Source organism: Pleurodeles waltl, chromosome 5 (genome assembly GCF_031143425.1).
Source record: "Pleurodeles waltl isolate 20211129_DDA chromosome 5, aPleWal1.hap1.20221129, whole genome shotgun sequence".
Classification (NCBI taxonomy): domain Eukaryota; kingdom Metazoa; phylum Chordata; class Amphibia; order Caudata; family Salamandridae; genus Pleurodeles; species Pleurodeles waltl.
This window is the reverse complement of record NC_090444.1, coordinates 677108889-677125922: the sequence shown is the minus strand read 5'-3', so window position 1 is coordinate 677125922 and position 17034 is coordinate 677108889. Positions and strand designations below refer to the sequence as shown.

Here is a 17034-nt window from a genome sequence, read left to right as displayed (position 1 = left end):
TTCAATCTTCCCTGGTCTGCCCTCTGAGCCGCAGGTACTTACCTTCAGGCAGGCCTGATTCCTAGTACCCCCGCCTCCATAGGATCCCACGTTAAAATTGCTCATCTTTGACCTCTGCACCCGGTAGGTCCCGTGTTGAAGGTGGTGGGTGTTTGGGGTTAACTTGAACTCCGACCTGTGGACTTCCTAAAACCCAGAGAATGAAACTGTAAGTGTTGTACTTACCTGTAAACCAATCTCACTTTTCTTCCCCCCCAGGAACTGTTTTTGAAAATTGCACTGTGTCCATTTTTAACACAGATAATTGCCAATATTCCGAAAACTGTATTACTTACCAATTTCAAACAAAGTACTATTGATACATGTGTGAAATATGGATATATTAAAGTACTTACCTGCAACTTGAATCTTGTGGCTCTAGAGAGAAATTAAGAAAATATATTTTTGCAATATAAAAACCATTGGTCTGGAGGTAAGTCATTGAGTGTGTGCTTCTTCTTTTGTCTCTTTGTGTACAACAAATGGTTTGCACAACCCTCTTATAAGCCTAACTGCTCAACCACACTACCACAAAAGAGAGCATTAGTATTATCTACTTTAGCCTCTGTTAAGCCTCTGGGGAAACCCTGGACCTATGGCAGTCATTAGGAGTTTGGCAGGTGGCGGAGGCTGCCTGCCAAACCCTTCCTGACCTCATACCGCCTGTGCGGCCTGAACCCCGCCGGTTCTACTAGGGCTTCACCGCAGTGCCGGCAGGCGGAAATTGTGTGTCTGCCTGCTGGCCATGCTGTGAACAGGGCCTTAACATTGACGCGGCCCCAATGTGACGGTGCAGTGGGTGCAGGAGAACCCATCGCGCATTCCACTGCCCGTAATTTGGGCAGTGGAATGCACGATGGGGCTGTGCATGGGGGCCCCTACACTGCCCACGTCAAGTGCATGGGCAGTGCAGGGGCCCCCAGAATCCCCCATTCCACCAGCCTTTCCATGGCGTTTACCGCCATGGAAAGGCTGGCGGATGGGGATTCCTAATCCCCAGGGCAGTGCTGCAAGCAGTGCTGCCCTGGAGGATGAGAAACCACTGAGTCCGCCAGGCTGCTGCTCCGCCACGGTCATAATGTGGTGGTCCCACCGCCAGCCTGTTGGCGGTGCGGGCGCTACGCGAGTCTGGCTGTCATGCGACCACCAGACTTGTAATGACCACCTATATCTCATTTTGATATAGTATATACAGAACCAGCTTCCTACAATGTGGATTAGTATACAAACCAAAGGATATTGGTGCAATTCAGTAGTTTGATTCCAATGAATAGGATATGTGCTCAATGTTTCTTTTTACTTCGTCCCAGGTATGACTGGCATGCAAGTGGTTCAACAAGTAGAGAGAGGATACAGAATGCCTCAACCGCCCAGCTGCCCCAAAGAATTGTACGACATCATGCTTGAGTGTTGGAACAGCGTCCCAGACAATAGGCCAACTTTCGAAACGCTGCAATGGAAGCTGGAGGATTTCTTCGAATCAGATCTTAGTTCCTATGCGGATGCAAATGCATTTGTACAATGAGTGCTGGAAGGTGTGATCCATTTTGTGATTATGACTTGAATGGAAACTGTGAAATGTGCCTTGGCTTTTTGAACTAAAAGCAAGGTGAAATTTAGTGGTGATAGGGGCAAGTGAGGGCTAAAATCAAAGCCACAACATCCTACCACTGATGAATCAGTGGATCACACGAGACCGCACTTCGAGTTTCACAATGATTGCACACTTTGCGACTGCACTGATTTTGGTGTTATTTTTAAGATTTTGAACCTGGCATGTTCCAGAACGGATTGAGGAACTCCGACACATAATTCTACTTTTTAATCCGGCATCGTTACCCTTTCACCACTCTTTGTTTACAATTTTCAAATGGGTATTAACCAGGATGCTGGAATGCATCATATTTTTAATATGAAGGAATCACCTATAGATTGTTGGCCACACAGCAGGACCTGTGCTTTTAAAACATAGCGATTTTTTACTCTCTGACACTACAAAGGTATTAAATTGAACGAATTACACATTCATTTGTTTAAACGTAACAGTAATTATGTTTTACATGCATTGTCGTTCCACATTTACCTTTCCGTGAAATGAACTGAGGTTTATGAAGAATATGATTAAGGCTTGAAATCTTTCCTCTGTAATCCTCCTTTCACCACATCTCAACAAACTCCTTTATATGCCCCACTCTGTGTTTGGTATTGTTTGTTAAGGTACAATTCTATATGTTTAACACGCTCCATGTCTGTTAATGTAGTGGTAAATGCTCAAAGACGTCATGCCCAGAGCGCATATTTATAATTATTTTCTGGTGTTATTTATGTACTATTTTAATCTGACTGTACATTTTCTACAAACTCACCAATTACTCAATAAACCCACTCTTTAATTTCTGTATTTTGCATTGTGAATTTGTATTTCACAATAGCACTCCCATTGTTTGTTCTGTTTCTTTTACCTGAGGTATATCTGCTAACTGGGGACAATTTGCTTGTTCTAAGCTGTGTTTCATTTTTTCAATTTAGGAAATTCACCAGAGTGAGCAATTGAGAAGAAAATATTTGAAGTAATGACTGATTTTTTTCCCCAGGAATAAAATGGCATAATTGAATTCTCAAGAACACAGGTCATGCTGCTGCAGAATCAAGGGCCGATATCACAGTGGAAGCACTCATCAAGCCAATAGTTTGTCCTTATTTTATTGCAAAACATTGGTGCGTGGATTGTGAAGTTGTTGGGTGTTCAGATGTAAAATGAAGGGCCTCTTTCAGTGCTCTGTCGCATGGTGCCTCTGCAGAATTTACCACCCAGCTAGGCTTCGAGTTTTACAGTGGACAGGAGCAGGAATTTCCGTGAACATTTTATGTAGAAAGCAGATGGAAAATTGGAATAGAAAAGGACATTGAATCGGGAAGCGCACGAGGTAATGAACCCAGTAAGTTCAGGTAACTTGTTATGGTCGGTAACAGGGGTACGAGCAGGGATCAGTAAATTACAACCCTGTCTGTCATACTAACATGTGGAACTTTGAGTAAGGCACGTTCAGATTATGACAGTAAGTTGCATTGATATTTATGTGTACCTGTTTATGTTTATCGGTTTATTTGGGGTTGCCAAAGATAAGAGGGAATTCCCCCTCCCTTGCCCTTTAGTACCCCGTAACACTCTCATAGCTACCCATGGTAGCCACCCACTTCTTCCCACTTCCTTAGCAAACAGAAGGCTTTTAAAGAGTAAAAGGGGGAACCACCAGTCAACTCTGTGGTGTCATTGTTGGTCAAAGGGTGCGTGATGTCACTTCAACTACCCCATTCATTTTGGTGACTTAATGTCTGTAGTCATATGCACAATGGCGACCCGTACTTTAAGGCGGAGGGGCCACCCCCCCCCACCTTTTGCCCCTCATGAAGAGTGTCTGTCAGGCTGAACAAAGGTCAGCCTGACAGACACTCTCTATGTTCAGCTCAGGCAGCCAGGAGCAGACATGCGCGATTTGTGCACACTCCTGGCTGCCTGAGCTGAACTTTGCTGGGCTGAGGAGGTCACAGCTCCTATGGGCGTGACCTCCTCGGCTCAGCAAAGGTGCCTCTGCCCTCCCCTGGGTGACGAGGAAAGCGTCACCAATTGACACTCTCCCTGGGCGCTTCAGTTTAAGCCCTGAAGTACCCAGGGTGACTGTCAATCAGTGACACTTCGTCACAGAGTGGGGTGGGGTCAGCAGTCTCACTGACCCCATCCCACTCTGTGACGAGGCTGAGACTGCTGCCTTCTCTCATTGGCTGACCTAAGCTCAGCCAATGAGGGAAGGCAGCAGTCCCAACCCTACTGGGACCTGGAGCCTGAAGGTAAGTGTGTGTGTGTATGTGATGTTTTAAATTGAATGTTTGGTGCGCGCGTGCTTGTTTGTGTTATGAGTGTTGTTAATGGATGTGCATGCGTGCGTGCGTGTCTGTGTGTGAAGAATGTGTGTGTGTGTCCCGCCCGTCCCCCTCCCTCCTAAAGCTGCCGGCCACCACTGCATATGCATGCTGTAATCATAGTGGGAGAACATCGACATGCCTAGAAAATCACCATCAAATAGCCCTGAAGACTTAAACCAGTCTAGATTGAGGATGCTATTTTCTCACTCGGCGTACACTTTCTTTATATGCCCTTGAGACCCATCTTGTCTTCGTTTATAACATCAGTAATTTTTTTTTTAATTGCGCCTTTTGGAACTTATAGCCGAACCCACATTTACAGTAAACGTTTTATGAAACCCCAAAGATGTATCAAGGTTCTACTTATTTAGGAAATCCACGTTTGAACTTCATTTTTTACTATTGTTGCATTGTAAACCCACATATTCCAGGAGATGGCAGTATTACATCAAATTATTTCAATGTTGGTTAGGATTCGTTGAAAACATTTAGGCATGCAATGTGTATGGTTCCATTGAACTGGCATCAACCTCAAGTGGGGAAACTTATCAAGATTTTGTGCTGCTGCAAAGTGACACAAAGCTGTGCAGTGTCTTCAAAGGGTGTTTAAATAGTGCTTTTGGCTGCTTTGCACCACTTTGCGTCAAGGGTTCGTTACAGAGGTGGTACTTGAGAATTCTAGTACAGGCATCCATTTTTATGATGCAACATTAAAATTATCAGATATGGGGTTGTGTAAAAAATGACGACTCATTGAGGTAGGAGCAAAGTTGTAGCCACATTTTTATGTGGATTCTCTGAAGTGTTCCCATCTTGGAGTATGAAGCAAATACAATATTGTTTGACAGTTTGAGCAGTTATTTTCCACTGACTGTAATTAGATGCACGTGTCTTTTCTGATTGTTATATACATGGTGTACTTCTGGAGAGAAATAATATTCATGGGTACTTTGTAATAAGAATATTTGAAATATTGAATTTTCAGGGCAGTTTGTTGAAACCATGAGGTTTAGGTAGTACAATGCTGTAAAATGGAATAATTGTTCTTGTCAAAATTACAGCTCCCCATTTAGGACTCCTGAAATGCATAATGTGCTGCAAAATGAATATGGCACACAACAGCATGAATGTGATGTGTCAAAATAATATGATACCTAGCAGAGTGTATCTGACTTCAACCAAAACAAATATGAAACCTGGCAGAGTGAATATGCTGCTTAGTAATTAATATGAATAACACACACTCTGAATCAAATAAGAGATATACTGAAATATATATCAAGCATATGAAATAAATATTGCCCTCACTGTAATCAATATAGAAATCACTGGAACTAATACAATATTAATAAAAAAAGAGATATTTCTTGAAATGACTGGCATATGCCAAGAGGAATATGACATAGTTTGAAATGAAAATGAATATGACAGATTGAAATTCATATGTTATATTCTGAAAAGAATCTATTGCACATTGAAAATAATATACACTGAAATTAACATTACACATGCCGCAATGAATATGAACTACCCAGATTGCAATGAGTATGAGATATACAGAAATGAATAGAAGCACATTAGACCTGTTTTTTGCAAAGTGCCTAGCTGTGGATTTTGGCCTCTATCTCAGCCGGCACCAAGGGAAACCTACCAAACATGTGCATTTTTTAAAACTAGACAGCTAGGGGAACCCAAAATGGGGTGACTTGTTGGGCTCTCACCAGGTTCTGTTACCCAGAATCCTATGCAAACCTCAAAATGTGGCCAAAAAACACTTTTTCTTCACATTTCAGTGACAGAAAGTTTTGGAATCTGAGGGGAGCCACTCATTTTCTTCCACCCAGCGTTCCCCCAAGTCTCCCGATAAAAATGGTACCTCACTTGTGTGGGAAGGCTTAGTGCCTGTGAAAGGAAAGGCCCCAAAACACTATCTGGACACATCAAAATTATCAAATACAAAACTACCTGTTTTTGCGGGGTGCAACTGCGTTTTTGGTCCTGGGCTCAGCAGCCATCTCGGGAAACCTAACAAACCCAGACATTTCTGAAAACTAGGCACCCGAGGGAGTCCAGGGAGGTGTGACTTGCGTGGATCCCCCCATGTTTTCTTACACAGAATACTCAGCAAACCTCAAATTTAGCTAAAAAATCAAATTTGTCCCACATTTCTGTGTGGGATCACCGCACCGGGACAAATTTCCTACCACCCAACATTCCCCTCAGTTTCCCGGTAAAAATGCTACCTCGCTTGTTTAGGTGGGCCAAGTGCCTGTGACAGGGAAGAGCCAAAATCATGTCAAACTTGAGGGGGAACCAAAGCGGGTCCAAAAGGGCAGTTTGAAAAAAAAAAAATTTAGGCTGACAAGTGCAGCAGAATTTCTATCGGTATAGATGAGACAATGCTGGGTGGTAGGAATTTTGTGAATTCCTGCAGATTCCGGAAGGTTCCATCACAAAAATGTGGGCAAAATGTGTGATTTCCAGCAAAGTTGGAGGTTTGCCGGGCATTGTGGGTAAGAAAATCGTGCAGGGTGCATGAGAAGCACACCACTCTGGAATCACCCAGATGTCTAGTTTTCAGATGTGTCTAGGTCTTGTGGATTTTTCTACATGGCAGCGTCCCAAAGTCCAAAAAGTGCAGCTCTCACCATTCCAAGTGGGATGATTTTGAGAGTTAGCCAAGCTCTCATGGCCTAAATGTAAAACCAAAAGACGGGGGGAGAGCTGAAAGACTGTTACCGCCTTCAGTTGGGGTGGGGGCATAACCAGGCCCATACTTGTTGGTAGCCTGCACCCCACTATTTTGTTTTAATTCCCTGGCATCTAGTAGACTTTCTGCCCCCCTCCGGGATGTGGATCGGGGGTAATTGTCCCATCTGCCCACTAGTGGGCAGAACCACTTTGGCCCCATTTATTTGGGGTGGGGTATGGCCATACAGCCACCCTCTTATTTTGGCCTCTGGTGGGCTTTCTGCTTCCCTTGGGGGCAGATGGGCCTTCCAAAAATAGGCCAAGAGTAATATGCCCTGTGGGGAGTGAGCCTTGCCCAAGAGGCTGACCCCCAAACAAAACACACACACACACACCAATCCCTGGTGCCTAAGTGGTTTCTGCCCCCCTTGGGGGCAGAATAGCCTAACAAAAATAGGCCGATCTGCCCCCAAGGGGGGCAGAAATGGCTTAAATAGAATTTGCTCCCATATATAAAAAACAAAAGTAAACATAAAAAAATACATATCCCTGGTGTCTAGGGGTTTCTGCCCCCCTTGGGGCAGATCGGCCTAATGAAAATAGGCCGATTTGCCACCAAGGGGGGCAGATATGGCCTAAAGTAATTTTGCTTCCCGAGGAGCGACCCTTGCCTAAGGGGTAGCTCCCCACATATAAAAAAAAACAAAATAAAAATATCCCTGGTGTCTAGGGGATTTCTGCCCCCCCCCCCCGGGGGCAGATCGGCCTAATTATATTAGGTCGATCTGCCCTCAGGGGTGCAGAAATGGTCTAAAAATTATTTGGCCCCCTGAGTAGCAGTCCTTGCCCAAGGGGCCAATCCCCTCATGTCAATAACAAAACAAAAAAAAAACTGGTGTTTAGTGGTTTCTAGTTGTATAGTGGCCTTTGGGGGTAGATTGGCTTAATAAATGGCCTTAAAGTAGATTTGCCCCCCTGGGGAGCGACCCTTGCCTAAGGGGTCGCTCCCCACATACATAACACAAAAAAGCAACAAACAAAAAAAATCCCTGGTGTCTAGCGGTTTCTGCCCACCAGGGGCAGATCGGCCTAATTATAATAGGCCGATCTATCCCGGGCGGGGGGAGAAATGGCCTAAAAATTAAATTGCCCCCTTGGAGAGCGGCACTTACCCGAGGGGCGGTTCCCTTATTCAATTACAAAAAAACATTCCCTGGTGTCTAGTGGCATTTCTGCTGCCCGATCGCATCACGATTGGGCAACAGAAATGCTGAGAGAGACATGAAAGGAGAGGAAAAGCCTTTCCTCTCCTTTCGTGCCTCTCTCGCCCCTCCACGTGATCGGAGGAGCAATGTTTTTTCATTCCTTACCTCCCTTTAGCCACTTCCTAAAACCCTAAAATTGCCCTTACTTTCCCTTACCTTTATCCACCCCTAAACTAAAAAAGTATGCTTACCTCCCCCTTCTTCTACCCACCTTTATACCCTAAAATCATCCTTACCTCCCTTTATCTCTTTCTGGGATCCAGCACACCCATTTCTATCACTAACTGGAAAGAGGCTGAAATCACAAAAATGGGGTATGTCCCAGTAAAATGCCAAAGTTGTGTTGAAAATTGTGGTTTTCTGATTCTAGTCTGCCTGTTCCTGAAAGCTGGGAAGATGGTGATTTTAGCACTGCAAACGCTTTGTTGATTACATTTTCAGGGGAAAAAACACAAGCCTTCTTCTGCAGCCCTTTTTTCCCCATTTAAAATAAAAAACAAAACTTTTTGCTGTATTTTGGCTAATTTCTTGGTCTCCTTCAGAGGAACCCACAAACTCAGGGTACCTCTAGAATCCCTAGGATTTTGGAAAAAAAGGATGCAAATTTGGCATGGGTAGCTTATGTGGACAAAACATTATGAGGGCCTAAGCGCGAACTGCTCCAAATAGCCAAAAAAAGGCCTGGCACCTGAGGGGGAAAAGTCCTGGCAGCGTAGGGATTAAGGAGGGAGGTTTGATGAATGAGGGGTGATCAGAGAGTCAAGAGGAGAAAGGAAATTGGAGGTGAGAAATCAAAGATGGGTTATGAGGAATGAGAGTGGCAAATGAGGAGTGAGGAATGACAGATAAGAGAGAAGGGATGAGGGCTGAAGAATGAGAGGTGAGGACTGAGAGATGAGTGAGCATTGAGGATGTCTTAAAAGGGATTATATCTTGTACATTTGAAGGACGAAGAATGGGGAATTATGAATAAGGATTGAGAGATGCGAAATAAGGAATGAGAGATGAAGTGTGAGGGCTGAAGGTTGATTGTCAAGGCTATAGTGTGGGATGTAGAATGAAGGAACAGTGAGCTATGATGAGGGAGAAATATAAGGGATGAGGATATTCTATTATGGTCAGGGTGGTGAACATTTTAGGAAACATCATTCGTACAGTTCCCTTGTCACTGTTGAAAGGAGGGGGAGTGAACAGTGATAGATGAGGGATGTCAAGTAAGAAATCAGGAGTGAAGTGTGTGGAAAGAGGGAACAAGAGTGAGGAAAGTGGGTGAGATAGTGAAGGATTAGGCGAGAGTAATAAGAGATGAGGTTTGAGTGGTGATGATCAAGAGTGAGGGAGGAGAGAAGGCGAGTGAGGGATGTGAGAAAGGATGACAAGTGAGGACTGAGAGAAGAGGACGGAGCAATTAAAAGTGAAGGATTAGAGAAGAGGAAGGAGCAATTAAAAGTGAAGGATTAGAGATGACAAATGACAAATGAAGGATGAGGAGTTAGATATCAGGGCTGAACATTGAGGAGTGAGGGATGATAATGAGGAATGATCGTTGATAAAAAAAGGATGAGAAGCAAAGAAAGAGGAGTGAGGTCAATAGGGTATGAGTGAGGAATAAGAACTGAGACTGGAGATGTAAGGGGACAGCATGTCCTAAAAAGGACAACGTGATATACATTTTAAGCTATTATCATTGTCCATTTCACTTATTTCTCAGGGGGGAGGCGTGAGCAATGAGGGATAAGAAAGGATAATAGGGAGAGGTCAGGAATGAACTGTGTCGAATAAGTGATGTAGAGTGAGTAAAAAAGAATGGGAGATAAAGGGATAGATTAAGGGATAATGGATGTGGAGGGATAATGAGGGATTAGGGATAAAACATAAGTAGATGCAGAGTGAGGAATGTGAAGTAATTATTAAAAATTCAAAAGTGAGAGATGAAGTATGAGGAATAGAGGATGGCTGTTGGATTGTGATGGATGAGGAGCGAGGGTAGAGGAAGAAGTAGGGCATTTAGGGTCTCCTTTATATTTTGGTGGTTGGCCCGTCCTCCACCATCGTGATGGAGTAAATTACCACGGTGCCCTGACAGAGGTGCCCACTACCAAATTTTGAAAGGTCCGTTGGCCTGACATTTTAAGCATTAACAGGTACTGCACCTAAAATTTAAACCAGACCCTAAGCGTGATAGAAGAGAAGAAAAGAATTAGGAGTGAAGAAGGAAAGGGCTGATGGATTAAAAGAAAGTCAGGAGTGAGGTGTGAGGAGTAATGGATAAGGACTGATGAGAGGGTGGAGGAATAAGAGGGTATGCATGAGGAGTAAATGATGAGGAGAGGTGTGTGTTGTGTGAAGCGGGGGTCGCATACTCACAGTGAAGACCTTGCTGTATGATATGATATACTGCAACCAACCAACTAGAGCTCTACAATTCTACAGTTCCCCAGGCTCTGTGGCCCAGGAACATCTGGGGCCCATTGCAAGAATATCTGTTAACTCATGATATCAACGGCATCAAAACAGGTTAAAGCTTGAGCCAGACATGATGAATGGGGTAGGGATGGGTGAATGATGAGAATGTGTATACAGACTAGCTACTGGACAAGAGCTCCAAATGTAATGGTAACTGAAGCACTCTTATGGCCCCATTTTAGCTGTGATTATTGCTACTGTACTTTGGAGGTTCCATCCTGATGTGTGGAAAGGATTTCTGGGACATGGGGGACACTGATGGATTGTTGCTGTATTATACGCAGGGCCACTGGAAATATGTGGCAGAGGAGGGCCAAATTGTGCAGCAGGGTTGTCTAAATTATGTGGCTAGAAGAGGTAAATTATGTGGCATAATACGTCTCATTTTGTGATAGTATAACTGCATTATTTTGTCATTTATACCCAAGTACCATCCTCCAGGACCACATCCAGCCTTCTGCAACTTCATTGCCGACTTCATCACACCCGCGCCATAGACACCAACAACAAAGCTTTCCTAGGTGGCCTCAACTTCCATTTAAATGACCACAATGATATCAACACTAAGAACCTTCTCGACAGCATGAACAACAACAAACTCACCCAACTCGTCCATGACCCTACGCACACCGCAGGCCACACATTAGACCCCCATCTTTACCTCCAGCTATCACATCAGGTACAGCGACACCACAGAACTCACCTGCACCAACCATTCCATCGTTCACTTTAACATCACCAGCTCACGGACCTCCACCCCTAGTCTGCCAAACTACCCCACCGCAGTTGAGGCAAAGTCTCAAACGACACATGGATCAATGCCCTCAATACTACCCACCCAACTCTTCCAACAACCTAGACCAGAACATCAGAAACTTCAACAATTGAAACACCAACTTCACTGGAAGCGTTGCTCCTACTGGCAGCAACACCCACAGAAGGTCACCAAGCAGGCTAGCTGGTACACTGAAGACCGCAGAACCACTATACAACACTGTAAAGAACTGGAAAGAGGATGGCACACCAGCAAGGACATGACTAACAAGACCGCCTTCAAAACAGCCCTCAACCTCTACCACAGACAGTTGAGAAATCAAAGAAAAAGGCCTTAGCCTCACACATCAAATCAAGCTCCAACAGCAGCAAAAATGTAGGGCCAGGCAGCTGGAGACGAGGGTCTGAGTGATGGTGCATTTTGAGCTTTGGGGTAACAATTTGAATATCTTTCTTTGCATCTGGAGGAGACGGAGTTAACCTGAGGTGTAATGGTTAGCTTGCTGTCCAGAAGGATGCCTAGGTTTGTAGCATGGTTAATGGGAGTAGTAGTAGGTCTGAGTTTTGAGGGCCACCAGGATGTGTCCCCTTGGGAGCTTTTGTTTCTTAAAATCAGTACCTCTGTCTTGTCTGTGTTGAGCTTCAGGGAGTTGTTCTTCATTGAGCTGGTGACATCTGTCATGCTATTGTGGAAGTTGGTTATTGTGTTGGGATTTTTTTGGGAGAGGGAGAGGAAGAGTAGTGTGTTGTCTGCATACGATATGCTGTTAAATCCATGTGTTTTGGCAAAGCTGACCAGAGGTGTCATGTAAGGGTTGAAGAGGGTGCGGCTGAGCGAGGATCCTTGGAGTACACCACAGATGATTTCTTTAGGTTCTGAGGAAAAGAGGGGAAGGCAGATTTTTTGCGTTCTTTTGATAAGGAAAGAGGAGAGTCCTTTGAGAGCAGCTCTTTGGATGCCTATGTGGTGCAGCCTTGTGATGAATGTTTAGTGGGAGACCGTATCAAATGCTACTGAGATGTCTAGGATGATCAGATCCTCAGTCCCTCCACGGTCGAGTAGGGCTCAGATGTTGTCAGTAGATGTGATGTGAGCTGTCTCCGTGCTGTTATTGCTGGGAAATAGTTGTTGAGTTAAATGGGGTCTACCAATGGTTTCTTTAGTAGGGTGTTGACTTCTGTGTGTTTCTTGTAGAGTTCCTGTGAGGGGGTAATGTTGTTTGTTGTATCTGAGGAGCTGGAGAACTCTTTGACAATGATGAAGAGTACTTTGCTGTTTTTGGAGCTGATTCAATGTGTGAGGCCTATATTTTTCCAATTCAAAGCTGTGATACAGTGCCTGGAGCAATAATAGGCTTTTATTTTTTATCTTTTAGCTCAGCATGGATGGAACTAGCTAAATCTATGCTTAAAGACTTTGCTGTAAAAATGTCAAAAGACAGGGCCTGATTGAGATCTTGGATAGGATTTTTACTTTGGTGGATGGGATATCCGTCTCTGTTGTGACAGTGTAACTCATCCACCAAGATCTCAATCAGGCCCTTTGTCACTTTCTAGTATGTCATGAATGGAACCGTACATATCCTATGCTTAAAAGGTTTGCTCGAAAAATTGATATTTGAGGTGAGCAGATTTGAAGTGTCATTGTGTAGGGTGCTCCATAGAAAGGGGCTACTCTCCAGCTAAACATGGGAACTACTCAGAGTTCCCTGCTTCTTTTTTTCATAATTTATGTGACACTGTATTTCTGGAATTATAAATATATAGATAGATTTAGATATGGATGAATTTATATATATACTTCTTCAAATATGTATACATATGTGTGTGTTTTTATTTTTTAAGGGGGATCCCCCTTTTGTTAATCCTTACCTCCATTTACCTCTACCCACTTCCTAAACCCTAAAATCACCCTTACCTCTCTTTCCCTTTACCCACCCCTAAACTCACAATTTATCCTTACATCCCTTTACCTCTACCCTCCTTTCAACCCTAAAGTCATCCTCTCCTCCCTTTACTTCTACATACACATACAAAATTATGTTATTTACAACAATACTTACCTGCGTGATAATGTAATGTGTGATAAATGAAGAAATACTTACCTGTGTTGTAAATGAATGTATGTAATGGATAAGTGGTAAAGGCTGGTTCCTTGTTTTATATTCTGTTAAATGTGTGGTATATTAATTTTAGTTAATTTATTTTTGTCCATATCATATCCTTTCAGAATATGGAATATTATTTTCAAAATGTAATATTAATTTTAAAGCAAATCAACGTAAGTTGTAGGCAAGCCATATTAATTTAAACAGGGGTCATATTCATTTAAAAATTGCTTTGTAATCATTCCGATACGAGTTTTATTCATTTCAAAGCATGCTACATTTATCTTACATATTTTCATAGTCATATAAAAAAGTGTCATATTCATGTTAAAGAATGTCATACTAATTTTGATGTAGGCCATATTAACTTCACCAGCTGTCATATTCATTTCAGAGTGGTTCATATTCATCTTAACATGTCATATTCCTTTCAATAAATGTCATATTAATTTCATTGGATGCCATATTCACCCTAACACCTGTCATAATAAGTTTGACATGGGTCATATCCATTTCAACATAGGCCATATTAATTTCAATAAATACAAAATTCATTTTGATGTGTATCATATCAGTTTCAAATCATAACATATTCATCTTGACACGTTTCAATTTAATTTCAGCATTGCTCATATTCTGTTTACAGCATGTTGAAGTAATTTCAATGGAGCTCATATTCTTTTCAATGCATGCCATATTCATCTGACGTGTCATATTCCTTTCAATGGATGTCTCATCCATATTAACATATCATATTAATGTTAACATGAATCACATCCATTACAACACGTATCATTATCATGTCAATGTGTATCATATTGCTTTCCATGCAAGCCATATTCATTTTGATAAATGCCATATTCATTTTAACATTACTCATATTCATTTTAAAACATGTCAAATTATTTTCAATGAAGCTCATGATCATTTCAACTCATGTCATATTTATTTTAACATGTTATATTCCTTACAACCAATTTTATATCTATGTCAATGCATATCATATTCATATTAACACATGTTAATTTTAAGATGCAATGTATCCATTGTCACAAATATAATCATTTGAAGATGTATTTTATTAATTTCAATGCATGCCATATTTATTTTGACAAATGTCATAAGACGTGTAGCTTTGGCCATACCCATTTGAAGGCATGTCAAATTCAATTCATTGGGGCTTATATTAATTTCAAGACAAGCCATATTCATTTTAAATCATCTCCTATTTATTTCTGTGTATCTCATATCAATTGCAACCTGGGTAATATTAATTTCAACCCAGTTCATATTCATTGCAAAATGTCTTAATGCTCATTTCAGTGTATGTTATATAATTTCCAATGTGCATCATATTCTTCTCAGAATATAATATATTGATTTCAGGGCCTTTTATTCATTTCAATGTATGTCATATTCCTCTTGGCATATGTCAGTCTTTCAAGAAATGTCCCATTCTTTTTGATGAGTATTATATTAGTTTCAGTGATTGCTTTATTGTTTACATTCGGGGCCATATTTATTTCAGTATGATTGATATATATTTCAATATATCTCTTATTCAATTTGGAGTGTGTGTTATTCATATTGTTCACGAAGTAACATATTCACTCTGCCTGGTTTCATATTGTTTTTTGTTCAAGTCAGATTCACTCTGCCAGGTGCCATATTTGTTTTGACAAATATTACATTCATTTTGGCATGTGTCATATTCATTTTGCAGCACGCTATGCATTTCCGGAGGTGTCCTATATGGGGAGCTCTAATTTTGACATGAACGGCTTCCTATACAATTGTTCCACTTTAGTTACATATTGTCACATAAAACACTTTCTAGTAATTCACACCAACCATTGAGGTTTTCTGCTCACTCACTAAAATGATGCTACCCCCAGGTACAGTAAAATATCATGTTGTAGACATGTTTCTAAGGTTTACAGGTCTGAGAAGAACTTATGGGGGAGTATCAGAGTTTCCGATGAAGGGAGGGTGTGATACGAAGGGGTGGTATGTGTTAAATGGTCAAAGAGAGGAGACCAAGGTCTCCTTCATTTGAAGAAAATTACATAACAAGAAAACAATTGTCAGAGCATTTTGAGTTTGTCAGTGCTTTTTGCCAGTGCTGTTCAGCATGTGCCAAAAGAAAAGTCCAATGGTTATTACTGATGCTGAATTCTATTGGCAAAAATTTAAATAAAATCTAGTGCAATGGTGTGTACACTCTTATGTGTTATCTTGTGTGCATGTGTATGCATCATAATGCTACAGTGGACCCAATATGATAAAGTTACATGTGCATGCTTCTCCATGCATGCACACATATGCCTTTATCCTGTGTCAGATATTTTATACTTTTTCTATTAACACCCAGGATGTGGTTAAACCTATTGTGGAGCAGTAAGGTAAAAGAAATATAAAACATATGCAGAAGAACCTTGTTTCAAAAGGAATGGCTTGGCAGCTAATTGCAGCTACTGGACCCTCAAAAAATAGAAAAAGAAACATTTATAAAAAAGAATGCAACAGGGAGGGGGTTGGGCAGCAATGGTTTAGCAGGCTTGGGGGCTTAAAAAAGCAACAAAGAAAAGCCAAGTAGGACAGAGGGGGAAACTTGGGCATGAGAAACAGAGAGCAGAGGGTTAGAGATATGAGCCGGGCGCAGCACACATGAGAGAGTGAGAAACACACGCATTCCCATGAAGTACAGAAGAAAAAGTAATTCCTTGACATGGAATCATGGAGGGATGCAAGTCATCCAATCAAAATGATGGTAAAGAAGCTATGCTCCAAGGGCCGGACAGCACATGAAGAGGAAGGTAAACAATTGAATAAGAATCTAGCAAATGAGATTAACAAGAAATCTAGCCAATGGTAAGCAATAATCTTGCTCAAAGCCCACTCCAAGTATTGGTATTGTCCACAATAGGTCTTCAACAACAGATAGCTAAAAGCTGTCTGTGGGCCAGTCCTAGAAAAGATACAGAGTGGAAAAAATAAATAACATGGAAAAGATCAAATGAAACAAAAGTATGTATTTGCTACAGCTAAGCTGAGCCAGTACTTCATTAAGGTGGTTGCATGTAGTCACATAAATCCCCATCCTGAAGGTGGGTTGCATGTGCAAGTTCACTCTTTTCTTATGCATAATTTCACAGAAGTTCACACTGTGGCAGTGCTGCTCTAATGTCAAGCTTACTAGAGTATTAAAGAAAGTGAAAGAGGAAATGCTTGAATTAATCTCAGACACTGATAATCACTCAGGGCTGCATACGAGTCCATCACTATTTTGCACACCATGCCACATCACTTTGGACCCAGCCATATGGAAATCATTTTTGACCCTGGTCCAATGGGATCAGTCCAGACAGAATACAACCAAGGACCAGTTTTGCCCTTGTTAGGGCTCTTGAACCAGGTATAGCTTGATTCAAGTGGCACAGTAATTTGAAGCCAATCTCCCTGCCTGACTGACAAGTCATGTGCAAGTTTGAATGTGAAGAGTCTTTGAGGGAGATGTGTGGGGGATGTTAACTCCTTGGCATTCAACTGATAAAGCCTCCACTCCCTGTTATGTCTAGACCACCATTGGTGCATGAAACCTCTGCCTTGCATGCTTAAGGGGCTAGGACTTGCCTTGGATCTTTCCTTAAAATGGCCACATTTATATCCTCATGCAGACCACAACCTACAGACAGCATGCGCTACTTTGCAACTGTTCTGTCCCTCTCGGTCTGGCCAGTTACTACAGCCAGTGCAGCTGACTGCAG

At 42.1% G+C, this 17034-nt stretch overlaps 1 protein-coding gene across 1 annotated transcript in view; it reads left to right on the top strand.

The window, feature by feature from the left end:
• Positions 1–2436, top strand: part of FRK (fyn related Src family tyrosine kinase) — a 276993-nt gene extending 274557 nt beyond the window's left edge. The window contains exon 8 of the mRNA XM_069234549.1: positions 1350–2436. Coding sequence (XP_069090650.1) covers positions 1350–1564 — 215 coding nt within the window. The 3' untranslated portion in view covers positions 1565–2436. The remainder of the gene's footprint in view (positions 1–1349) is intronic.
• The last annotated feature ends 14598 nt before the right edge of the window (positions 2437–17034 follow it).